General features: G+C 54.0%; 1 protein-coding gene across 2 annotated transcripts in view; it reads right to left on the reverse strand.

Annotated features, from left to right (window-relative positions):
* Positions 1 to 26,891, reverse strand: part of Plch2 (phospholipase C, eta 2) — an 81,069-nt gene that overhangs the window by 41,153 nt on the left and 13,025 nt on the right. The window contains exon 1 of one of the 2 annotated variants that reach the window (XM_087549518.1): positions 16,886 to 17,184. The exons of the other annotated variant lie outside the window; for it this stretch is intronic. Within the exon in view, the coding sequence (XP_087405644.1) occupies positions 16,886 to 16,916 (31 nt within the window). The 5' untranslated portion in view covers positions 16,917 to 17,184. Of the gene's footprint in view, positions 1 to 16,885; positions 17,185 to 26,891 lie in introns of those variants that run through there. 2 annotated transcript variants of the gene reach the window in all.

A 26,891-nucleotide genomic window follows, 5' to 3' on the forward strand; every position in this document is an offset into this window, starting at 1 on the left:
GCTCAGTGTATCTTGGTGGTCATGGCACAGCAGCCTGGCCACCGCACAGGGGTTGGGGGACAGGCACAGTATAGGGGTCCTAATGTGACCCAATTCCGTTCCCGTGGAGCCGTCTCAGAATGCCCAAAACAGGAGGGCTCCAGAAGCCACTGACTTCAATCTGTTTTCTAGAACGGGAAGCCTTCTGGGATGGACTGGTCCACACAGTCACTCTCACCCTGATGAACCCCGAGGTGGGAACGCAAGGGTCCACTGCTGGATGATGACATGGTAGGCCCCTCGGGTGCTAAGTCCGTTCTGACTGTCTTGCTGCTGGAAGAGAGAGACAAAGGCCCAGCAGCAACCCATGCCTAAGACATTTTATTAACTATTCAACACCAAATCCAATTTAGTCCTGTGCCTACGCTTGTTGCTGAGAGTTAGGTCAATGTTACCACTTCTAGTGAGGGACCCAAAGCTACTCCAGAGGATTCTGTAGGAGGCCCCAACCATCTCACAACCCTGACACATCCCAGACACCAGTACCTAGATACACAACCTCCTGACCTGCATGGCAGGTGACAGAATGTAGAATCCAGTGTGGAAAAGCAGGGACACTGTTCTTTCGGTCTTTGGGTCCAACACTGAGTTGAGTCCAGGTCACCGTTCTCAGGATGTGGCCTGAGACATGTGGCCTCAAGAAGACCAGCCAATAAGGAACTGGCCTTATTGGGTTGGGGATTTAGCTCAGTGGTAGAGCGCTAGCCTAGCAAGCGCAAGGCCCTGGGTTCAGCCCCCAGCTCCAAAGAAAAAAGAAAAAAAAAAAAAAAAGGAACTGTCCTTATTATTTCCAATGACCATAACTGCTCTAAAGTGACCACAGTTGCTTTAGAAGGACCACAACCTCACCAATGACCACAGATACCTCAAAGTGACCACAGCTGTCTCATGACCACAACTCCAGGTATCACCACGGCTATCCCAGTGACCCTGGCTATCTAGGCTGACCATACCTGCCATGGTGACCACCAATGCCTCAGGCAATGACCACAGCTGCTTCAGACTAACCAAGAAGGAGACTACCATTCTAGGTCTGGCATGCCCACCTACCTGCCCTACCCCCAAACCTAGCAGAGTCAGGTTCAAAAGAAACATCACTTGGTTCCAACAGAGCAGAAGCAGCCGGAGGAGGTACGCTTGGAGGAGGGAGACAGCAGAAGGGGATGGAATGCTCCAGCCATGTTGTCACCCTCCCCACAGCAACCCTGCATTGCCAGGACAGCAGCTGAGGCCCTCAGGCTGGTACCCAGTCTCAATCCCAGAGCACACGGTCTGGGTCAAAATGGCAGAGGGCAGAAGCCTGGGTAGCTGGAGGTTCACAGAGTTTTACAAAGGCTTTGGCCTAAATTGTCACAGCCACAGGTGCTGACATCCCGATGCCCAGAGGCCTGGCCATGTAGACAAATGGCAGCAGCACACACTTATTGTCTGGCTTCTTGCTCACTCCCCAGGAGGGCCCCTCAGCCTGTTCAGGCACCAGAGGGAGGGGTCTGGCCTAGGTCAATGGGTCAGAGTCCTGCTGGGAGCTGCAATAGCCTACATAGAGGCAAAGTGAGCAGACACTGCCCTGGCAGCTCACCCTGCCTCCCTGCACCAGCCTGACCTAGATTCCGTCCCCGTGTGCAGCAGCTATGCAGAGCTGTGGCCAGCCTGGCACTGAGACAGGTGAGCAGAAGCCAGAGCCAGTGCAACCACATGGCCACGAGCATGAGGCCCCAAGATACACTTTCTGTGCAGTGCTGTTCTGTGTGAGCTACCCACCCTTCTTAACCCCTCTCCGTGTGGGGCCTGAGAAGCTCTGAGGAGCCCTAAGCCTCCACTCTCTGGTCTGGATCCTACCCCAGGGCCTGCTGGAGGAAGAGAAGACAGGAGGAGGTTGAACCCACTGTGACACCTCCCTCCCGTTCTAGAAGCCCTGTGGTTAGACCGAGGTGTTCAGGATTCTGTGAAACCACAAGGCCTGCTACAATCACTCCTCAGCTCACTCCAATAGCACCAGATGCTGTCCAAAGACCTACGCCTCTGTCCACAGTCAGGTCAGCTGAGCTCCACAGGACTGGCAGCCTCCAATCTCCCAGCCTACACTGCAGGACCATATGGCCAATCCAATCTGGTCTTTGCTGCCCAATACCCCCCTGGATTCTTACATGAATGAAAAATCCTTGAAAACCGAGGGGTGTGTACCGAGAATGCAAATGTATGCAAATATATCCTTCCTCTCCTTCTTAGGCCAGAGGAGCCCTTCAGGCCACACAGTACCCAATCTCCAGAATTGGCCAGCTCAGTGCCTTTTCTTACTCCTCTCCCCTCTGCCTAATCCCCAGCAGTTAGCATTTATTTAAGAACCTGCTGTTTTCCAGCCATCGCTTGAGGCTAGGAAGTCAGTAACAAGTTCATCAGAAGTAGCACAGGCCCTAGGAAACCCCTGGTCTGGGAGGGCAGGGCTGTGGCAGCAGTCCCAACTCCTTGAGGAAGTTGCGAACAGGGACCCCTTCCTTGGAGGTCAGGGGGTGCTGGAGGACTGGCACACAGGGGATGGAATACAGACCGAGGTATGGGTTGTGTACCTCAGACCAGATGGAAAGCCAGAGGTGAGGAAACAGAGGGTGTGGCGCAGTCACCACCGGTGCAGAAGAACTCTTGGTGGAGGACTTACCCACACTCAGAGCACAAACAGACCAGAGGAAAGTGCATAGCAAGAGGCCATGGATGGATGCTGCTCTTGGCCATCAGCACCTACCCCTCATGGGGTTCACCTACCCTCATGGGGTTCACCTGAAAGTATTCTCTTGTGCTTGCTGCCCAAGCCTCCCGTGCTATTCTCAGCTAAAACCCCAACACTTCCTGCGGAAACAACTCACCAGTATCCAGCGGTAGAGTTTAAGATGCTGGGTGGCAGCTCACAGGCTCGAAATGAAAACTATGGTAATACAGAAGCCACAGCAAGCCCATGGTCAGTGTGAAACTGGCTGCCACATCCTGCAAGGCCACAGATGCTAGAGCTCCAGGTATCTGTACCAGATGGGCTGTGAGGGCTTTGTGAACTGGCTGACTTCTACGAGTACTGTCTCTGCTGCCTACCTGAGTCCCAACCCCAGGGTGACTGCAGAGCAGGGGATTCGCCTTCAAAGGGTGACTGGGTCCTATGAGCCAGCAGTCCAATGATACCGAGGACATGTAAGGCTGCCAGATTATGCTCGGTGCTGCCCAAGAGGCATCCCCAGCCCAAGGACAGCCACATATGCTGGCATACACTGTGCCATCCCCACACCCCCACCTATTTATATAACAATGGCTTTGTGAGGAAGCAGAGACTAAAGGCCCTGAGGGTACGAGAAGGGAATTAAACTTAGCCATAGACCTGTTTCTAGAGAGGCGTCTTTGAAGAGGCTGTCTGTGTCCATGTGATATGGGGGTCTGTTTGGATCTTCCCTGGAAGGCAGAGCCAGTTTCCGCACTACATGCAACCTTACATGCAACCAGCTCTTTCACATTATTTGTGGGGTGACCTCCCCAAATTCAGACCCGCACGGCATGTTGGCAGGAGGCAAACCTACAGATCTTTCAAGAGAAGCTAGAAGGAAACTATCTTACTAGGTGAGCAGAGTTTGCCAATAGACCTGTGCACAGCACCAACACAGTGTGAATGTCCTTGGGAGGTATGAACACACGGCTCGGGCAAGGAGTGTGAACGCACAGCTGAGGGCAGGAGTGTGAACACACAGCTGAGGGCAGGAGTGTGAACACACAGCTGAGGGCAGGAGTGTGAACACACAGCTGAGGAAAAGAGTGTGAACACACAGCTCACAGAAGGAGTTTAAGCAAATAGGGTAGGAGAAATGGGAAAACGGAGCTGACGAAGATCTGTGAATGCACAGTTCAGGGAGGGAGTGTGAACACAGATGAAAAAGGGAGTGTGAGCACACAGTTCAGGGAGGGAGTGTGAACACAGATGAGGAAGGGAGTATGAACACACAGCTCAGGGAGGGAGTGTGAACACAATTCAAGAAGGAGTGTGAGCACACAGCTCAGGGAAGGAGTGTGAGCACAGCTCAGGGAGGGAATATGAGCACACAGCTGAGGGCAGGAGTGTGAACACACAGCTGAGGACAGGAGTGTGAACACACAGCTGAGGAAAAGAGTGTGAACACACAACTCACAGAAGGAGTTTAAGCAAACAGGTTAGGAGAAATGGGAAAACAGAGCTGAGGAAGGATCTGTGAATGCACAGCTCAGGGAGGGAGTGTGAACTCAGATGAGGAAGGGAGTGTGAGCACACAGCTCAGGGAGGGAGTGTGAACACACAGCTGAGGAAGGGAGTGTGAGCACACAGCTCAGGGAGGGAGTGTGAGCACACAGCTCAGGGAGGGAGTGTGAACACACAGCTGAGGAAGGGAGTGTGAGCACACAGCTCAGGGAGGGAGTGTGAGCACACAGCTCAGGGAGGGAGTGTGAACACACAGCTCAGGGAGGGAGTGTGAACACACAGCTGAGGAAGGGAGTGTGAGCACACAGCTCAGGGAGGGAGTGTGAGCACACAGCTCAGGGAGGGAGTGTGAACACACAGCTCAGGGAGGGAGTGTGAACACACAGCTCAGGGAGATGGTGGCTCACATTCCCAGCACCTTCCTAGAAGTCCATGCACCATTGCTGAGGTGCTCACCATTCCTAGCCAACAGGACCTGATCCTTCCCTCATTCCCCAGCAGCCAAAGGCCTGGGTAAAGCTGCTGTTCCCCACAAACACATCTGTTCTCAGCCCCACTAGGGCCAGGTATTTAGCAGGAAGCAGCAGGGCTCTATCCTGCCTCCTTGGAAGCCCGGTGCCCTGGTCTAAACCCTCAACCACAGCATCGTCTGCCGTTTGCTGTGTGGGTAGTGGGTCTGGGTGAGATATGACTGTCACCACATATCCACAGACACTCACCCACAGCTGATGAGGACTCCCCACTGGGGCACTCTGACCTTGGTCTGCCTGCCCCAGGGCCAGCCCCTCTCCTTGCCCTCTGTGTCCCCAGCTATGAGCCGCCTGCACACGGTGTGGGCCCAGCAGCCACCCAGTGACACACAGGAAAATGTTTATTTTTTTTTCCTTTAGTGAAAAAAAGAAAGAAAAAAAGAAATCCTGTGAGTCACCGAGAGTGTTCAAGTAGAAGGCTGAAGCCGGCAGCCCCGGCAGCCACGGGCAGAAGCAGAACGGTTCTCACCCCAACTCCACCCTGAGGCTGCAGATGTCTGGCTGTGGCAGCCACTCAATGTAAACTTGTCATTCCCCCATGGCTAGACATTCTAAGAAAGCTGCCACCTTTGGGGACACTTGTCTGACTGCCACAGGCTCCAAGAGTATTAGGGGATGGCAGGAGAGCCTACATGGATCCAACAGGGCACTGAGAGAAGACATGCTGGGTGGCTAAGGCAGAGGGGCTCATACCCTGTTATCATGGCTTTTGAAGCGTTTGGGTCACTCCCTCTGATCCCACCTCAAGCATAAGAGCAGGAGGCACCACATGATGGGGGGTGTCCATGAGGAGGCACCCCACGGCGTCCACAAGGAGAGTACCTCACAGGGGGGTGCCCACAAAAGTAAGTCCTTCTTCCTATTTCTGCTGCTGGTTGTGATGGGGCACAAGGTATCAGCCAGTCCAGCCTGGCTCCCTGGTAGCCCTGGGTACTTCTGATCCCAGATTACCTTAGACCATAGCAGGGCCCTGCAGCCACACCTCAGTGCCTGAGGCTTGGCTATACCAGGCAGATTTTAGGCCCAGCCCTGTCCTCTAAGAAAGGAAGCAACAGGCTGGGACTCTGGCTGGACAGAAAGCCTGACCAAGGGTTATGGGAGAGGTACAGCCATTCCTCATCGCTCTGGAATCAAGACACCGAAGTCTCTTCCAAGTGAGGGTCCCTTATAGCCTTTTTTCTTTCCCTGGGAAGGGCAGGAGGATTGTCGTACTCACAGTGGGGGCTAGCCCTGCACCAAGACTCCTACGGGAGCCCCATTCATGGAAAGGCCTAGGGGAAATGGAGGTTCAGAGATAGAGGTCTGCTTGAGGTCACTAGCCACAGTAAAAATGTATAGTATCTAGGTGTCCACCCTGGTCCATCGCCTTGTCCATATTACCTTTGACCTGAAGGGGTCAAGGGTCATCTAAGGTCCACAGCTCAGCTTGACTTGTGCTGACAGGAGGAACCACCTCTGTGACCTCATGTGTTCCCAGGGCAGAGGCAGCAGTGACGTCTGAATCATGACTGCAGCTTTTTAAGGCTCAGCTGACTGCAGGGGTAATTTAGGTTTTTTTGAGGAGACGCAGGAACTCACGGCAGAGAACATGGTATGGAGACGCCAACCACAGTGCAGTGCTTTTGTGCCCTGCCCCCTGTCCAGAAGCCTGCCCTTTGATCCTACAGGGGTCACACGGAAGCTGGCCCCCGGGGGGGGGGGGTTGTGCTTGCATCCTGGCAGCAGGTGAGGTAGCTCAGGCCTTGCTGGGTGGCTGGGAGTGTCCTTGAGAAAGGGCCAGCCTCCAGATATTTCCAAAGAGGGAAATCTGGTAACTCCCCCTCTGCTCCTCTATCATCTGGTGACGGTGAGGGGTGGCTCAAACCAGAGGAAGCCCTGCAAGAGACATCTGAGGTGGGGGTCAAGTGCAGGCGTAAAACCTAGTTCTGATAACCAGGAGGGACATGGGTGAATTCATTCTGAATTCCACTTCCTGACTCCCATCGAGTCCCCGATCCCCAGCCTGATGATCCCCGAGTTTCATTGTCTCCTTCCTAACGGAATATAATAATTCCCAATAATACCAAGCCCAAAATAACACCCCAGTGTGCAGCCTGCAGAGCTCGAGGGGAGAATGGGACTGACTCAAACACAGCTGCAAGTCGCTTTAAAAATACACCGAAATACACACAAACACGGGCGTGTGCGTGAGAGCTGCCTGCGAGGATGTTTGCCTCCACCCACAGGCCCTGTTCAACAGGTATGCAAGGTGAGGTTAGGGACATGAGGGAGGGAGGGAGAAGGAAGGAGGGAGGTGAGGAGGGAAGGAGGGAGGGAGGGAGGGAGGACCATATACCTCACTCCTTGGGGCCTGGACCCACAGAGGCTGTGGGAAGGGACCAAGCGATATGTGACCTCCCTCTCTTACCCTTGATTTCCCTACTTGAAATCTCACACAATGGTGCACTCCAGCCTGAAAAGCAGGCTCCTGGAGCACAGCTCCTATTGATCACAAGGACAGATAGCTCCCAGGAGCCTAAAGCCACTCTGTCGTGCCAACATTGCCAATAAGCCCAGATCCAAATTAGGCACAGGGACAAGCCAGCGATCTTCAAAGATGGGCCCCTGCCTAGAATTACTGAGCAAGAGTCAGGATGCTGAAGAGGCTGGGCCAACGCAGTAGCCTGCAAGAGACAAGTCCACTTCTCCTGAGACCTGGGAGCTGTTGGGGAAGCTCATTAGAGCCATTCCCCAGACTCAGGTACCTGTCTGCAAGGAAGCAAGGCCCAGCAGGGCTCTATCAGGAAAGTTCAGGGTTAATCCTCAGACCATCCTTCCCGAGTAAAGAGGGGTGTCCACTTAGGGTATGCTGCCTCAGCCCTGGGAAAGTGGAGAGTCTGTGGCCTCACTCCTTTACAACCAACTCCAGAGGGCAGGCAGCCACCACAGCACATGAGGCCACCCAGCTACCTTCTGAGTAAGTGCCTGAGGGGTCCGGGGCGAGGGACGGGGGGGTGGGGGGACAACACAGTTGTCCCCCAGAGGCTTTATATAGACCATAGGGCTCTCTGTCGCATCCACTGGGGGATCCTGAATGCCAATCTAACAACAGAAGGGAGAGAGGTCTGGGCACCAGAGCCTGAGTCTCCTGCTGGGTTCTGTTAACAGCTCTGAAAGGTAAGAAGGAACAGCCCAGCTCTGCTTCTGGCCTCTGACAGCAGCTAGAGAAGCTCATGCTTGGCTGGGTCTGTAGAGGGGCTCTATAGCCAAGACAGCTCCTTCCACAGCCTCATCTGTGGTCTGTGGCAATGGCAGTCTATGAACAGGACACCCAGACTGGCGATCAGGTCTACCGCTCCTCACCAAGTCTCCGAAACCCACTGAGGACCTGCAGACGGCAGCCTTCATCAGCAGGTATCAGCCAGAAGGACTGCTAGCCCATGAGGACTGTCGAGAAAAAAAATTAAAGGACATGAGTGTACCACTCGGGCCTGGGGAGCACAGGCTCTTTACCTTTGGAAAGGCTGACCTTCCAGAATTGTTCCCGCCCCAGGTGAGGCCAAAGGGCGCTTATGCCAACAGGGCAATTAACACTTGCCCCTCACCTTCCCAGGCCATAGTTATCTCTGCTGCTCTGAAATTCTGCTGTGGCCAACGACAGCCCCACAGCTCGAGAAGTGAGCCACGGGCCTGACCTGAAAACTGTTACTCGGAAACTGGCGGATCACAAGATACGTTTCATAGCGGGTGTCTTGTCTGACCTGCAGCTGCAGAGTGTGAGGCTTGGGCCTTTGAGCCTCTGGTCTCGAAGCTGACAGCCCTCCTGCTGAGGGCTCCGGGTACCCCCAGACTCTCTCTTCAAACCTGGAGAATAAAACAAGGTCTTCACAGCGGCCGCTGCCCTGCTGTTGGCCACCATCTTGAAGCATCAGAACTCACAGACATCCACTCCAACACAGGGTATGCAGGGGACATAGTCCTAGGTCAGGACCCCTTGGCCTTAACTGAACTGTACCAGTTGGGCCCACTGATAGTCTGCTGCAGGGAGACACGGTGACCAAGGGCTACCAAGCACTTCAAGGACCCCGGGAAAAGGACCGCAAGACCCAGAAGCCGTGCGTGGCTCTTCTCTCCTTGAAGAATAGAGCTCTGGGAATAGAGCAGACAGGAGCGGTGGTAGAAGAAGGAAATCCACGTTCCTCCACAGGAGCTGGCTTTGACACTGTGGGAGGACACCCATGACAGAATCATGTGCTTTTCAGCATGCCCAATCCCCTCAGCTCCCCTCGGCACAAAGGGAAGCACATAGAAAGCGCCTTTTCCACACAGATAACCTTGCTCAACCCTCCACACGTTTCTTGGAACCCCAGAGAGTCCTACTTCCTTTGGTTTCAAGTTTCTCGCCATCAAGATGGGGACCAGCTGTAAACACACATGTCAGAGGGTCTCTGTCTCCTGTGCCTCTTGAGGAAGGGGTGTGTGCCATCAGGGGAGTGCGGTGACCCCAGATCATGCCCCTGAGGAGAGGGAGCTCTGGTGCTGTGAGGCTGAGGGGTGCTCCTTCATACTTTGTTTTGACAGATTGTCTCAGCTGTCTTTCTGAATGGAGGTCAGCAGGAGGCTGTGAGATGGGAGTGGACTCCAAGGCAGGACGGAGTGGCCAGCTATGAGGCACTTGCTCAGCTGTGATCTAAGGGAGGGATGGGGAGGGGATGAGAAATAACGGGAGGTCCCTCCTGATTATGTTTCTGCCTCTGCCCTTGGGCAGCACAGCTCAGACAGGCTCCCCGAGGGAAGCCCCTCTCAGGGCTAGCCAAGGAACCATTTTTTTTTTGCTGTGCATTGCTATGAATGAGACTGGAGTCCAAGAAAGACCACCTGAGGAACCCTGGAGTTCTGCTGAGTAAGGGAGCTGCCAAGCATCCTCCCTCCCAGAACAAATATGGACTAGCAGGCGTTGGATGGGTCAAGCACCAGCCAAGAAACTTATGTCTAACCCCCTTTTGGGGAGCTCCAACCAGTGGATCTTTTGTCCCTGTGAATTACTAAAGCATCTCCCCCAGTTCGCCTGTGGCTCTCTTTATACCTCGCAGAGAAGCAAGTGGAGACCTGACCTAGCTGCCTGACGTAGCCTAGCCTTCTGCAGTAGCCCAGACCCCAGTCCCTTAGCCAGCTCTCTCTGGCTTTAGTCCTACCTCCAACCTCAGGGTACAGCCCCAGCCCCCTATCTGCTCACAGTACCACTCCTAAAGATCTTCTGAGAACTGGGGGCATGCAGGGCGGGCCAGGCAGGAAGAGGCAGGATCAAGGACTCCAGGTCTCCACCACCCAGCCCTTTCCCACAGGCTCACTCCGAGATAACAGCTGCTGCCTTTGAAATGAGATGAGATACTTCTGCAGAGCTGCTCACCCACTGGGCGAGGCACAGTGGAGGGACCGGGCCTCCTCAGCTCCTAGGGAGACTCCAGGTGCTCCCTGAGGGTCCACAGCCCTCAGTCCAGCAGCGCACCTCAGTTAAATGTCTGTGAGGCTCCTTGTGACTTTGAAGGACAGTGGAGCAATATTCCAACTAGTTTGGCAACACAGCCAGAGCTGCCCACCACACCCCCACCTCCGCACAACAAGAGGATCAGGAGGCTAGGGGAAGCACCCCCTTCATTTGCCACCCTGTGAGGGGATTACCATGGAGCAGGTGAGCCACCAGGCTGGGCGCCCAGACAGCAGGCTCTGTTCATCTCCCACCCCATCAGCCTGTGGTAGAACACAGCCCTCACTTAACAGGCATGGCATTTCTAAAGATGACAAAGATCCCAGGCTCAGAATGTGTGTGTGTATGTTTTTTTTATATGAACAGACACTTCCGCACCAGCATGCGGACGACGGTGCCTCCCCTGCAGTTCGAGGCTGAATCATCAGCCAAGATGAGGCCAAGAGCACATTGTTGTGGTCCAGCCACCGTGGGGCTCTGGGCGATACAGCCCATCCCCTTTGCCCCTTGGAAGGGCTGGCATTAGTATGGCCGGCCACAGGTACCAGTTTCTGGGATGGTCCACACCACATTCAGGCTACATTCCTTGCCCAGGGCTGTGATCTACGGTGATGGGTAAGGATGAGCAGGGACTTCTCGGGGCTGAGAAAGAGAAGGGGCAGGAAGAAGAGCCTCTCTCTGAAATCAGGGGTCTATGGAAGTCACCTCCAGCTTCTGAGAGCTAACCAGGCTTCCTAAGGTCCAGCCTGGATTGGCACAGCCCTGGGATTCATCTTCATTAGCCATGCTCTTGGCTGCAATCTTTCACCTGTCTCTGAAAGTCTTACTCCTTGAGGAGGAGGAGGAGGAGGAGGATGCATATCCCCGTATCGGGTGGAGAAGACACAGACAGACAGGATTCCCTCAGCTAGGACCTAGAGCAAAACCCCCAGAATCTTGCCAGCTGGTCAGGATGGAGGCATTGGATGGTGTCTTGGCATCATTAAGTTGACCAGAGTCTATCCCAGGACAGGGGACAGGGGGTTGATAGCATATGCTAAATATCCAAGCAGTGGGCCTCAGAGGAAAGGCTCAAGTGAAGGCTGTCTTTTTGGAGCTAATTTCTCCTCCCCTGGAACCAGGAAACCCAGACCATCTAGCAGGTCCCTCACCTTCTCTATAGGCAACTACTAATCCTCCCTCACAGACAGCACCATTCCTTTTTTTTTTTTTTTTTTTTTTTTACAGATGAGAGAACTGGGTCTTAGGAACTGGCCCCTGTGGGAAGAACAGAGGTTATGTTGTAGACCTGGCCCTTGGACCACCTCACCTACCTCATCTGACCTCCGTGGGGTCAGCCCTATGGAGCTCCCAGAGGCCCACTGGAACACATACTTCCGCTGAAATGGCCGAAAGGAGCTGGGATAGACTGCCCTGCACTTTCCTTTCTTCCTGGCAGCTACAGCCTGAAGCAGCGCTGGAGTCCGGCCTCCCAGAGGAACGCAGGTCCAGCCTGTGCCTCCTTAGAAACATTGTGGAGCCCCAGGGGCCTGTCAAAGCTACTTGGAACAGCCTAGAGAGGCAATATGTTCCTACAAAGGGGAAGGCTACTGGAGGCTTTGCTTACGAACCCCCTTTCAAGTATGTTCTGCATCTTCCCGGTTGTGCACCAGTGGATCAGAGCTCTTAGAAAAGTGGAGCATCTCATGATCTGTTAATGAGGAACCCAGAGGACTGATACCCCATAGGGGAGGGCCACCAGCAAGAGAGAAAAGCACTTGAAAAAAAAATCTCAGGAAGGAAGAACTGGAATCTCAGGCCACCACTTCAGACTAAATCCACCCACTCCTCCAGTGTCTGTCACGACCATGGGAAAACACCAGAAGAACCATCTCCGCTTCAGTCAGTCTACCTGGACAAACCTTGGGGACACAGTTCAGCTGGGCAGGTGCCACTGGCTTTCTAGGGCATTTCAGAAAAGCCCAGGGGAGCTGCTGAGACACTGTGTACAAAGCAACAGCCCTACTCCTCCCAGTAAGTGCCAGGACATCAAGGCTGGGCTCAAGGAGACCAAGGTCCAGTGAGCCAGGATCCATTCTGGTTTAATGCCACTCTTCTATCCACATGTTCATGGGTCTCAGTCAACTGCATTGTCTCATCAGCCATCTAAGACCACACAGGAAAGATTTGAGTTTGGGGGAGAATCAAGGATCACAGGGGTGGGGCAGGACAGGGTAGGAGGCTCAAGTTCCTCAGCCACTGCCCTCCCCCATGCTCAAGATATAGGCTTCTCCGTGACAAGAGAAGAGGCTAGGCTAGAGGGACTGGTATGGAGCTCATGTGGAGCTAGCTGTGCCTTCCCTATCCAAGCAGGGAAACATCTCAGAAGTTTGTCCTTCACTATCCCCCAGGTTCCCTGCGTTCCAGGTTCTCCAAAGTCACGACCACGGGTTATAAACAACTCAGCGGCCTGAGGGCTACAGCCCCTGCCCAGCTCTGTACTCTCACACCCTTTACACACAGCAGAGTCTCAGGAAAGAAAATGGGTCTCAAGGATGTCAGCCAGCTAGAGCCAGCATGTGTGGTGGCACATGCCTGCAAACCCTGTGTTTGGGAGACTGAGGCAGGAACACTGTCTGGAGTTCAAGGCTAGCCCAAGCTACAGAGCGATACCGGTCTTGATTTAAAAGACAAAAGAAAACACCAGCCAGTTCACTTCCTCCGCAGGGAGACAGGGTGCCTCTGCCTTGGAAGTGGGTCTGTATAACTGTGTAGATTATGCATGTGTGTGTAGGTTATATATACATACATACTCATGTCTGTGTGTGTGTTCATGCATGTGCATGCATCCTGGAGGATCTAGCAAAGAGGAAAGATGAGGTAATGCAGGCCATAAGCCCACATGAACTGGGATCTATGAGACCCTCCCCAGCAGTCTTTGATGGCGTGATGCAACCACTCGACAGTCTAATCTGCCTGTCGGTCTCTCCAAAGTCTCTCTTATTTGTCATTAGACATGACTCCTCCTAGCATGCCCTGCCCGCTGGGATCTGATACCCAGCAGGAGCTTGGAAAACGGGTGTGGGGAGCCTGCTCCAATGTGTTGGGATAGGGACCCCAGAATTTAGTTGGAAAGCTGCAGGGAGAACAGAACAGATGGGTAAGGAAAATAGGAACAAGAGCAAGGGGCAGGAAGCTCTGGGACTCGGTGGGCACTGCTACTCCTTCCTCAGACCCCCACTCCAGCACTGGCCTGGGAAGAGGGGATAACACATACATAAAAGCACACAGATACACACAGACACACACGCATAAACACACACATTCACACACAGACGCACACACATAAACACACACAGACACACACACATGCATATACACACACATACACACACATGCATATACACACACATACAGACACTCATGAACACAGACACACACATAAACACACACACACATAAACACAAACATTCACACACAGACATACATAGAGAGGCACATGCACACAGATACATGCACACACAGACACATGCACACACACAGACACACACACATACAGACATATGCACATTCACAGACACACAGACAGGCACACAGAGAGAGACACATGTACACAGATACATGCACACACACAGACACACACATACAGACACAGGCACATGCACACACAGAGATGTACACGTAGACAGACACAAACACATACACACATATGCACAGACACCCACACACAGACACATGCACACACAGAGACACATAGACAGACACAGACACATACGAATGCACACAGACATACACACATGCATATACACAGATACACACACATGCATATACCCAGACACACACAGACATACACACATAGACACACACATGCATATACACAGACACACACAGACATATGCACACACACACACACACACACACACACACACACATTTGCACATAAGGCTACAGAAGCAGGAGTCTGGAAAAGCACCTAGTCAGGTTCATCCTTAACCCAGAGAACCCTGGGAGGCCAAGGGGCACTGAAACCCTGTGACTCTGAGCCCCTCTCCACTGTCCAGCATGGCCAGCCCTTGGCAGGACTGGGTGGCAGAACCCGCCTCCTTTGTCCTTTTGTGTTGGGCAGGCAGAAAGGACAAAAGCTCACTCGCGGCTGGCTAGCTGCTGCCACTGGAGACGTCTCCAGGAGCCCTTCCTCCGTCTGCCTGCGATGCTGCCTGTTACACAACAGACCTAAGAATAATCTAAAGGGCGGTCGCAGATGAGCGCTTCGCCCTGGGACCCCTCCAGCTGGGGAGGTGGGAGGAACCGCTGGGAGAGGGCCGCTCTTCTATTGAAAACTCAGTCTGTGTGGAGGCCATGAGCCCCCTGCCTAGTGGCTCCCTCATCTCCAGCACCTGGGAGACCTGCTGCAGTCCTGGTTCCCATTCCCATCTGTAGCGCAGGGTGACTGCGGGGAGTCCAAAGGATGCACAGCCTCCTGCGCCTACTGATCTTGGGGTCAGAGAGTCCTGACCGAGAGAAGGCAGCTGCAGTTTTGGTTGGACATATTGATGCCTGGGCCCTAGAGGACAGACAGGGGCAGACAGAGCCCACGAAGCTGGGAGCTACAGTGGTACGGGAAGAGGGGTAGGCAGCACTGGTCTCCAGCCCACTCTGAGGTACGGGAGGCGGCCCATTCCCTCGGCCGTCCCTCCGCTGCAGCAGGTGGCAGACAGCCTTCAGGTTACTGGCACATGCTATGGGCCAGGCTCATCACCCCCCTCCCAGGAGCAGGAGGCAGGGTGGGTGCCATGCTTGGCAGATAATGAAGTAGTCCTGTTAGGTGCGGAGTAACTGAGTCTATACAAATTGGCCCATCGCTCTTCATCTATTGCAGGCATTAAAAATTAAAATCCAATTACAACTCATATTGTCGAACCTGGCTGCTGCCGATTACAGCAAGCCTTGTGTGGGGTGGGGGATTATGTAACCTGAACTATCGGTGGTAGCGCTGAGAACCTCAGGCACCAGGGCTTCCTATCCCTCGGAGGGCCTGCAGGAAGGCTCTCTCACTCGTGAGTAGCAAGACCTGCAGGGGTCCCAGGACACACAGACCTGGCCTAAGCATCAAGTGTGTGTGTGTGGGGGGGGGGACTCCTACCTAGTTACCCACTGGAGAACCCACCCACTCTGGACACCACACTTGGCTGTTACCTAATGGCAGTGTATTGGTCCTGCGGAGCGCGACAGGGGGCAGGCCTGCCTCGGTCTCAGGCTGACTCAGACTCCTAGATGGGCAAAGTTGCAGGGCTCCAAGGCTACCAAATCAACCCCCAGAGCTCCAGATGGGGCATACTGTCCAGCTTCTATCAGCCGACTCCAACCTCTCCTGTTCCAAGCGTGTGAGGGGTCAGCTGTCATCCATTGGACAAGAACCCCGAAAGGCCGGGCCTTAGGGAATCGGGACTTCAGGAGTCCCCAGGTAAGTTGATGGCACACAGAAACTGCCACGCAAGTCTCTCTCGTTCTACCTAGAATCCAGCCCTTCCAATGGGGACTTGTGGAGAGTGTGGCTGTGGAATGAGTGCAGAGGTAATGTGTTGGAGTAACTGGGGGCCCCTGGGAAGGGAAAGATATACTGGCTCCTGACCCACTAACAGGTCAGAAGGCAGGCTTGACCTCTGACCCTCTCCTACCCATGGAGCCCAGACTCCACTCTACAGCTCTTAAGTTGGGACTTTGTTCAGGAATCCTGGTAGGACATCAGTGGGCACTCCTAGATTGGTGCTTTGGGTATTGCGGACCAGGCGTGTGATTAGCTAGGCATTGCCCCAGGAATCCAGGGCTTTAGGGAGCAAGGAGGCACACTGATACCTTTTCATGGTGAGGCACAGGAGAAGATCACAGGAGAAAGGCCTGATTTGGTATGGAGTCTAAGATCACTTCATATGCCTCAACTGTCACCAGCCAGCATAGAGAGGGACTGGAAATGAAGGAAGAGGAGGAGAAAGGAGGGCAGGGGAAGACCTCCTATTTCTTTGGCCTCTCCCATTTGATAGTTCCATAAGTACCCCATCCCCTACAGGATGCCCCATAAGGGCTTAGAGGCCCAGGACCCCAGGAATCACCTTACAGGGTGGATAGTTGAACTCTCCCCCAAAACACCGTACAGTGCCCAGTGGTTCCCACCTGGCCCCACAGTGTCCGAGGCTGGGTACTGGGCAGGTGTATCCCATCCGAGCCCAGGCAGATGTGTTCACTGTGCTGCAGCTGTCCACCCAGCACTTCTGGCCGACTCACGTGGCAGTGGTCCTGCTGCACCACCTAAGTAAGGGTGTCCCCACCCCCACCCCAGCAGGGGTTAGTCTCCACACAGAATTACAGCCCCAGGAAGTCATCCTGAAACCTGGGGAGGAAAGTTTGCAGGGGGTGGCTCTTTGATCCCTCATCAAGTACCTGGGGCCACCTAGAGAGCCTAGGACCTCTCTGCCTGTCCTGCTGCGATTCCACATGCGCACCCGTGCCCAAAGGGGGAAGATAAGCAGCTGGGCCCCGCATGCGGCTCTGGAACCGCAAGTGCCCCCTCCCTGGACACAGCCCCGACCCGGGCCAGGAGCAGCGGCGCCCCCGCGCGTCTACCCGCCCCAGCCCTGCGTCTGCAGCAACAGGAGCGGCACCTACTGTGCTTCTGCGGGGCGGCTCCCGCGTCCATTGTCTCCGCGTTGACAGCAGCGAGGTGGCCACGAGGGCGAGGACTCGGGTGGTCAGTGGCCTGGCTCTGACTGAGGCTAAGGCTCCGAGGACATCGCTTTGCCAGGGCTGGCGACCCGCGGCGGACTGTGCGCGCAGCGCGTTCGGCGCTGTGACACTGAGCCCCGTGGAGGCGCCGCGCGAGGAGCGCGCTGTCACTCGTGCCGCCCGCACCACACCCCCTGCCCGCCCCGCGCTGGGAGGGGGCCGGGGGGCCCGGCAGCGCTGCGCGTAGAGCGGGACGCGACGTGGAACCGCGGGCAAGCGCAACGCGCAGAGACTGGGAGCCAGGAGGACAGCGGGGCCAGCACCCGCCCCGCGCCCCGCCGCAACCAAAGTACTCTTTCTGCAAAGAAGCACCCGCAGCCTCCCCCCTCGCCTCTGCGTGGCCGGAGCCTTGGACCAGGAGGGGGCGGGGCTGAGAGCGCTTCCCACATCTCGAGGCTGCTCCACGCAGCCAAAGCAGAGCTGAGAGGGAGGTCATTGCTCTCCGCCCGCAGGTGCTTGAAGAGGAGGGTCTGGGTCACATCTCCCCAGAACCCAGAGGTCAGGCAGCACATGCAGAGCGCTAAAAGTCCCAAGACCAGTGGAAAAGGGTAATAGCCCAGCCCTAAGAGCTGGATAGGAACATCCCTTAGCTCCCTCCGGGAGAAGTGTTTCTGGGTCAGAGTGGGATGGGGCTTGGTGCTGCTGTCTTGGAAACCGCCATTCGGGCTTGAAGAGAGGACCAGGGTAGGAGTTGCAAGTAGACTCCTGGCCCCTCCCTGACCAGCAGCCCCTGGCTTCCCACAGAGCCCCTTCCTGCTCTTCCAGGTCCTGGCGGGTGTCCCCAACTGTAGGCATAGACAGACCCTGGATCCTGGGGACTATCTTGGCAACTCCTTGCCAAATTAGGCTTCTTAGCAGCCCCTAGCTCTGACCCCATCCCCTGTCTGCAGCAGGAAGGGTTGGAGAGGCAGAGGGGGAAAGACAGGAGAGAATGTCTCACACCATAGAGTCCTCCGCCCCTTCCTGAGTATGCTTTGCCTCGCGGGGTTGAGAAGCAATTTTCTCTTCAGTCCACCTTAACACCTATGGCCCAGATAGGGTCCCATCGTGCCAGCCAGCCACTCCAACCTCAGACCGCTGAGCAGCCAAACACTTATCTGTACTGTGTGGTTCCACACCAAGCGGGTTTCTAACTGTATGCTTTGTGGTCTGACCTGGGGAGTTCAGAATGGGATGGGAAATCTTAGCCAGACCAAAGAAGGGGTTATGACCAATGAGACTGGAACCCTGAATGCCACCCAGCAGAAGGAAAGACTGAATCTGAGATGAGGCCCCTCTCAGCATACTGGGAGCAGATGTCTAAGCCAAGATGAGGCAAATGCCTCAGATACGGAAGGGTGTGTCCTTTGAGACAAACGCTGCCTCCTTTTTTTTTTTTTTTTTTTTTTTGTCCCAGGGCATACATATCCTCTCCACTCACAAGCCTTGGTCTAATGACTTACAAGTTCATGTCCCACAGACCCATGAGACCTCAGTACCTCCTCTCCAGCCTTAGTATCCCCCGATGTAGACTCACTGGTCTCTACAGATCCTTGACTTTCCTCAAGCCACTCATTGATCTCTTAGCTCTGCTGTAGATCATGTGACCAAAGCTGACTCACGAGAGATGACACATCACACCTTTGGGGCAGCTGAACTCCAAGGCACTCTGCTCTCTAGACAGGCACCCACACACACCCACCCACCCACCCACACACACACACAAACACACACACACACACACACACACACACACACACACACACACACACACACACACACGGAACTGTTGAAGCTCTATCAAACATACTTTCTGGGATGCCTCATCTGGCTAAGGCTGCCTGTGCTCAGACTGCCCAGGGTAAGTAGCACCAGGCAGTCCTACCACAGCCACAACCCCCGACGACATCATCATTATCATCGTCACCATCATCACCACCACCACCATCATCATCATCGTCGTTATCATCGCTGTCATCATGAAACAGCAGATCAGAGCTATGGTCCAAGAGCCATGGCTTTCTGAGCCATGATCAGAACTCCTTCCCAGGGGCCTGCCACGGCCACACAGGCACACATAATTCCCCCAGACTTCGCCTGGCTTTCTTTTGTGGAATGCTAGCTCTAGGAACTTCTCTGTGTTCCCACTTCCCGGCCCGGAAGCACACCTTCTGCTCCCACCCTGACTGCATGAGCTTTCCCAGGACACCAGAAGAGCATAAAGGAGAAACAAAGCCTGCATGAAGAGCTGGACAGAGGGCTCGCTGGGCAAGCATATGTGTTGCTCCTTTAAAGGATTGAGTTCGATTCCCAGACCCATGTCAGACAGCTCAGAAAGGCCTGTACCAGTGCCTCCAGGGAATCGTACATCTTCTTCTGTCCCCTTTAGGCACTTGCACTCATGTGAGCACACACACGACTAAAAATAAAATCCTTAAAGTAAAATAAAGTTTGTGTGAGTGAGAAGAAACCAGGGGCTTTTGGAGCTGTGCGGCTGCCTAAGTCCCAGCCTCTTGCCCAAGTAGATCCTTCTGGTATATGCCAGGTGCTGACAGGAGCCAGACAGAGGCCAGGATGAGATTCCTGCAGGGAAACCATGGAGCATTCTGTGGGCACACCTGTGGTGCCAATGCTTCTTGGCTTCTGCAACTTTGCAACAGGGCACTGGCCAAGCAACCACTGGCACTGAGGTTTACCGCTTCTCTTTGTGTTTTGTAGAGTGGTCCCCCAGGCACTCCAAGGACTCTTTTTGGTGCCATTGTCCCAGAGCTGGGTGCAGACCAACTCCCTTTATTTTTGGACGTGGAGTGGCAGCACATTTCAGATCATGCCTTTACTGGATAGTGATGACTTTGTCTGAGGTGGGGCAAGGTCTCTCCTGGCCTGAGGTGGTTGCTAGAAGCAGGATCCCTGGCACACACATGTGTACACACATACACACACACACTCACACACTCACACACACTCACACACTCTCACACACTCACACACACTCACACACTCTCACACACACACACTCACACACACTCACATACTCACACACTCTCACACACACACTCACACACTCACACACACTCACACACACTCACACACTCACTCACACACACTCACACACACTCACACTCTCACACACTCACTCACACACACTCACACATACACACACTCACTCACACACTCACACACACACAGAGGGTGTGGCAGGTGCATGCACCTCCAGTGATGGCAAGGTGCTCTGCATACAATTCTAGCAGCCAGAGTAGATGAACAGCCTGCCACCTAGACCATCACTGTCTGAAGACCTAATGTCCCAGTAAGCCTTCTTGCCTGAGGTCTCTAACATGGCCTTCACTCTCATCCCCACCAGGCCTGCTGGCCTCTCTGAGATACCCACTGGGCTGCTGGGACACTGAATCCATCACACACCCTTTCTCTTCAAGCTGTGCCAGGGACTTACTCCTCCTTCTTCTTGTGCCCCTCCTTTCTGTCTCTTCCCCAAACCTTAGGAAGTCTCTCTGGTTACTTGTCCTTTTGCGATGACCCAGAACATGGCCTTGCCGTTATTTTGAGTCACCTTTCCTTACACAAGTGTGAGTTCCTTGTAAGTGGCGAGCCATAGGCCCGTTTTCTCCATACACACAGAGCAGGCCTAGCTTTGGAGGAAAAGAATCCACCTAGACCTGGCCTCACTACCCCTCACCCTGAGTCACTCCCCTGCTGACAGCAGGGCCCAGCTCTAGATGAAGACAGATGGCTCAGGGCAGGAGCACAGCTTAGAGACCTTGATTGCAGCCAGGGTTACCACCGTGGACACACGGGGCCCGCAGGGATGCTCACAGAGAGGCAGCGAGAGGCGCAGCCAGGGCACCGCGGAGAGAGCAAGCACGAGCTCGCCAAATCAATACGTCTAATTGGGTAAATGTGCAATTCTCAACTGGCTAAATTTAGAAAGTGTGTGTTTCGTTCTCTACCAGCATCTGGTCTTAAGACGTCCCGTTCTCAATCAGAAATCAAGATAACGTGCGGAGTCGGCTCTCTGCCCCACTGGCTTCTGCTTTCTTCCCACACACAAGTCCTGAGGTCTGGCACCCAGGAAAGGGAGTCCAGGCTTGGCCAGCACCGTGGAGATGGGGAGGAGACCTGGCTTCTAGTTAAGGGCAAGGCCTCCAGACACTTTTCTGGGTTGACCTGGTGCCGAGGAGGAAGGATGAGGACACTCTGAGAGGGTCAGAGGTATCTCCATGGATGTGACTGGCCCTTCTACGTCTCGCTGGCTCCTGACACCACCATTTCCTGTAAGAGGGAAACTGAGGCACCTAGAACCTGGGGACCTGTCCCAAACAGCCCCTTCCTTTGGTAGGCTGCAATACTTATGTCTAGGTCTTCTGGGACAGGGCACTTGTGAGCTTGGGCAGGGCTCTCTGTGTGCCAGAGTCTTACCCCCTTCTGTGACATCCTAGACCCCTGACTGCGACATTCCTCATAACCAGGACTAAGCAAGGAACAGCCCCAGGCTAGACAGGCAGACGGAATACTATGTCGGGTGTCTCCAAGGCAACCCCCCTGAGCTCCTCTAACCCCTGGGATCTACGGAGAGCTGCTCATGTGACTAGCTTCTTCAGCTCAAGTGGGAGATGGGAGGGTCGTGGGTAGATGGCAGAGAGAGATGGACTTCTCCCAATCTGCACGACCCTAGGACAATTAGTGAAAAAAAGATGGTGGGCTGGTATGCTATGGCTGATGGTTCACTATGGTGTTCAAAACAATAGGAACCACCGTGCCAGCGGAGGAGAAGTATGGATCATACTGGGGCTACCCTAGGCCCAGGGTGAGGGTGGGTCTTTAGTTGCCTAAGAAAGGGTCCCTTTCCTGAACACTGGGTAAGAATATCCTGGGCCCTAGTTGGAACCTAGGGGTGTACATGGAAGAATCGGCCTCCTCCCCTTCTTGCCTTCCCTCTGTACCCCTCACCCAGACTGCCAGACCTGCACATATCCCTGCTTGCCTAGGTGGAGCTGGGGGCAAGAGGGGGCACAAGAGAAGCTCTCTGGAAAGGCCCTTCTCACAAGACCCCTCAGTCCCCCAACCTCACAGAGCTGTTCCCAGGAGCCACCAGTGACCACAGTGTTGGTAACCAGAACACGGTCTCTGTTCCTTTCATCTCACCCTGGACCAGGTCCAGGTCTACTGTGTGCACCTCCATCCCTGTAGCCCCCTCAGCTAGGCCAGTCACTCGTTCACAGGATCACTCTTCTGCTCTTCAACTGGCCACAAGTATACTCTGGGTGTGCCCAGGGCACCTGGTTGATGCTCACTGGGATCCTGCCTAAAAGAGGCCTCTGCCCAGTGGTTAAGTAAATATGCAACCGAGTTGGGGTGGTAGTTTCTAGGGGACCTGAAGGCCCAGCGGGAGGCGGGAGGGGGGTCGAGATAGGCAGGGTATGGTTACTTAGTGCGGGTGCTGGAGCAGAGCAGGGGCTAGAAGGAGCCTGGAGAGACAGAGAGAAGCTAGAGCAGCGAGATCTTTAGTTACCCAGGTGAGGAAGGAGATGTTGGCAGGTGAGCTCCAAGACAGATGGATGGATAGCCATGCACATGTGTGTGTAACATGCTTCATGTGTGTTCATGTGTAATTCTTTGTTTGTTTGTGGGTTGGGGGGGCAAGCAGGCTATATGATCACAACCCCACCCCCACCCCACGGCTTGGCTAGGGGGCATGACCTGAGGGTTGTTCAGATGGGGCAGGAACCAAAGAGGCAGGAAATACTGACAGAACCCGGGGTACAGAGAAGCATTCCTGGAGTGGGGTGGGTATCACGGTTGAATGGTTGCTTAGGATTTAGAGCTCAAAACCTCTGATGGAGTAAGTGCCTTCTGCTGACAGAAAAGGCTGAAGTCGAGCTTGGCGTTCGGGCGGATCCATCCATGGCCACACTCGGTTGGCAGTGGGCTGAAATTGAAGCTAGGCAAGTGGGGAAATATTCGGGGAAGGGACGAGCCCCAGTCTCCGAAACAGAACTTCGTGTTTGGGGAAAAAAGGAGGCGGCAGCCCAGCAGGGCTCTGAACCAGACGTGGTGGTCCCAGACACTGCCTGACTGCTCCTCGGGAGGCTGGAAAGAAGAAAGCAGGGCCCACAGGTTCCTGACCCAGAGGTTAAGCTTTTCTCACTGCCCACATTCCCTGCCTGCTGGGGTCAGCTGTTTTTGTGCTTAAGAGGCCTATCCGGACACCCATTCAGTATCGGCTGAGTACCAGACCCACAGAGCCATCTCGGCAGAAAGAGCAAGAGCCCAGCCGAGCGATGTCCCCACTCTTGAGGACAGAGCTGAAGTAGGCTAAGCAGGACTTCATGCCCCTTGCTCCCTCCCTGCCCAAAGAGTTACATTTTCCCCACCAGGGACTCCCCCAATACCTTCTGGTGGCTGCCTAGGAAAGCCCTCCTCAGAGATCTCTTGGATCCAGACATTCTAGCTTGACCGCTCTGCCTACACCTCCCTCTCTCGGCAGGTGCCCACCTCCCTCTGAAAGCCAAGCCGGTATCCTGAGTAGACATCAGGAGAAACAGTGCTGAGAGGGTGTCTCTTGCGTCTACTCAGCCCAGTGCCTAAAGACCGGGAGACAAGACAGAACCAGCACTTGGGCACAGCTGCCAACGCAGCATGCTGCATATCCTCCTTTTTCTTCCCAAGCACAAGTTCAGCCCCAGGATAAGCCCTGAGAGAAAGGAGCACCCTGTGTCCAGCCTTAGGGAGAGACTCTGAGAATGCAAATCTCAGGCAGCAAGCTAATAAATACTCAACACAGCCAGCCAGGTATCCCATCAAGTCCACTCAGGGTTGGAGCCTTGTCAGGATGCCATAGGCTCTCTGGCGTACTGGCCTCTGAGCCTCAGCTTCTTCAACGGCTTAGAGTCTCCTCTGCCAGCCAATCCTCATTCAGCAGCTTCCCCTGAACCCCAGGCTCCCCTCCTTAGAAGGATTCCACAGCAGCTCCAGGTTCTCCTGCCGAGAGTTTCCACTTCCACCACCCCGTCTCACACACACCTCCAACCTCAGAGAGCCCTACACGGAGCTGCTATTGGGCCACTTTCCTAGTCATGGGCTTCCCAGAGGAGAGTTCATGCATCCTACTTGCTTCTAGAAAAGGTTCTGGAGCTGGAGAGATGGTTCTAAAGCTAAAGGTGTTTGCTGCCAATCCTGACAGACTGAGTTCAACTCCTAGGATCTACATGGTGGAAGGAGAGAACTGACTCCTGAATGTTGTCCCCTGACACCACACACACACACACACACACACACACACACACACACACACACACACACACACATCCATGCTACATGCTCTCACACACATAAATTAGACAGACAGACAAAAGTAATTTTTTTTTCAAAGACTGTTTCTGCACCAGGCAGAGCTAATGCAGGGAAGCCAATGGGTGGCCCACAGGCTGTAGGCTGGGCCAGGCTGCCACCTCAATTCATTGGAACTTACACAGGCAGGCCCCTCCCTTGGTTGCACAGAAGCTGAAGATAGAAACTTCAAAGAGCCTGGAGGACATCAAATGCTACCTCACAACCGCAGTCTCCTGGAAATCAGAGTTTCCGGGCTGTACAAGCTACACACACACACACACACACACACACACACACACACACACACACCCAACCCCTGCAGCAACACTGGCAGAAGCTTCACTTCCAAATGTGCCAGACACTAGGTGACAACCGCAGTGTCCCACCCGTGGGTGCAGGAGGCAGCCATTAAAACTCAGGGTCCCGGAATTCAGAAGACTGAGGCAGAAGGATCCAGCACTCGAGACCTGCTTAGACTGCAGGCAGCATTTAAGGACAGCCTTGGAAACTCAGTGAGATTTGGTCTCACAACAAAAATAATTAAAAATTAAATTAAATTAAAAAATAAAAATAAAAAGCTTTTCTAGTGACTGATTCTTCAATCTGACACCAAAGCCAATCCCTGGCCTACACACACACACACACACACACACACACACACACACACACACACACACATACACACACACACACACACACACATGCACATATGTGCACACATGAACACATACACACAACACAGAAAAACACAGAATCAGGCTCCAGAAGTAAGCTCTAAGATTCAAAATAAATGAAGGGTGTATCCTAAGCCAGAATGAGTCCACACTGAAAACACAGTTGGACTGATGTGGGAGAAATGGGCAGCTCCACCAGGCCACACTCAGAAACCTGCATGCGAAAACTGAAGGGAGCTGCGGCTCTCGCTGGCTTCTCTATAGTTTACATTGCACTTTCCAGAGCAGCTCTCTGAGCCAGACTTGCTTTCATAGCCAAGAAAAAAAAACCTCCGCACACATGCACACGCACACTCACACTCCCCACGGACATGCACACTCACACTCCCCACGGACATGCACGCACACTCACACATGCATACATGTGACCATGTACACACATGCACATGTGACCGTGCATACACAGATACACATACATGCACACTCACACATGTGCACATGTGCATGTCACACATATTCTTGCACACACGTACAAATGTACATAACACACATACATACAAACTCATGCACACACATGCACACACGAACATACATGTATGCACACACATATGCACAGTGCATGTCTCTCTTACACACATGCACATGCACATACCTGCACACACGAACATACATGTATGCACACACATATGCACAGTGCATGTCTCTCTTACACACACATGCACATGCACACACTCCCACACACATGCACACACACACACACACACACACACACGAGAGGCTGGTGTAGCAGTGGAAAAGCCATGCGGGTGTGAAGGAGCCAGGGTCTGAGCACCCTTTGAAGTAGGAAATCCCCCTGGGGACATGTGTGTCCTGCTCTTGTCTCTCACTCCCAACCCCTGGGGTACACATCCTGTGTGCAAACACTTGTGCTTTTCCCTGACCCTAGCCTCACAGCCCAGGCTCAACCAACAACAGGGAGACAGAAGGACACAGGGACACATGCTCCAGCTGGCCTGCATCCCTGATGGCTGGGGTCTCATTCCCCTGGCACCTTCCTGTGACAGGATTGAACTGGCAAACATTCCTGGGACACACACACACACACACACACACACACACACACACACACACATACACACCATCTATCCCGGAGAGCATCCCAATTTCAACCGTTTTGTAAGCCAGTTCCCTTTCTGAATCAGATGAGCTTTCTCTCTCCTCAAAGGAAGTAGAAACCTAGCTGTGTGCACCTGAGTTAGCAGCGGACAGGCTGTCTCTGTGGGCTCCTCTGCTCCATCAGCACCTGAGCCCATGAACACCTGCGGTTGGACTCTAGGTGAGAACAGGAGCTCCTTCAACATCACTGACTCGGTATTGAGGGTCACTCCGAGTACTCCCTCCCATACCTCAGACCTCAGTGGTCCTGTCTACTGGAGAGCTACAAGGCTGGCCACGGATGGGCAGGTGAATAACAGACACTTGGTGTCTCCCATCTCAACCCCATCTGCACTGCAAGGCAAAGGAGATTTTGCCTGAAGCCCAGAAATAAAGGTGGCTGCCACTACAACCTGATGGTTCAGTCTATAGGACTGCATCCAGCTGGCTGCCAAGACAGTTTCATAGGCAGGTGATCCAGGAACTCTTTTTCCCTTCTAGGAGTGCCTCCATATCTTTCTTAACAAGTTCTGATTTCACCCTGACCCCAGTGACATAGGAGGAAGAAAGGGTACAGGAAGCAGATGCCCCAGAGCTCCTGGCTGGACCCATGCATTGGGGCTCCAGACATGGGAAGCTGGTGCCACACCCCAACATTGCAGCCTCTGCCCTGGCTTACAAGCCAGTAAGTAGTTCTTGGGCACCCCTACCCCTACCCCTCAGCCTGTGGA

Source organism: Rattus norvegicus, chromosome 5, assembly GCF_021556685.1.
Source record: "Rattus norvegicus strain SHRSP/BbbUtx chromosome 5, alternate assembly SHRSP_T2T, whole genome shotgun sequence".
In the NCBI taxonomy this organism is placed as follows: domain Eukaryota; kingdom Metazoa; phylum Chordata; class Mammalia; order Rodentia; family Muridae; genus Rattus; species Rattus norvegicus.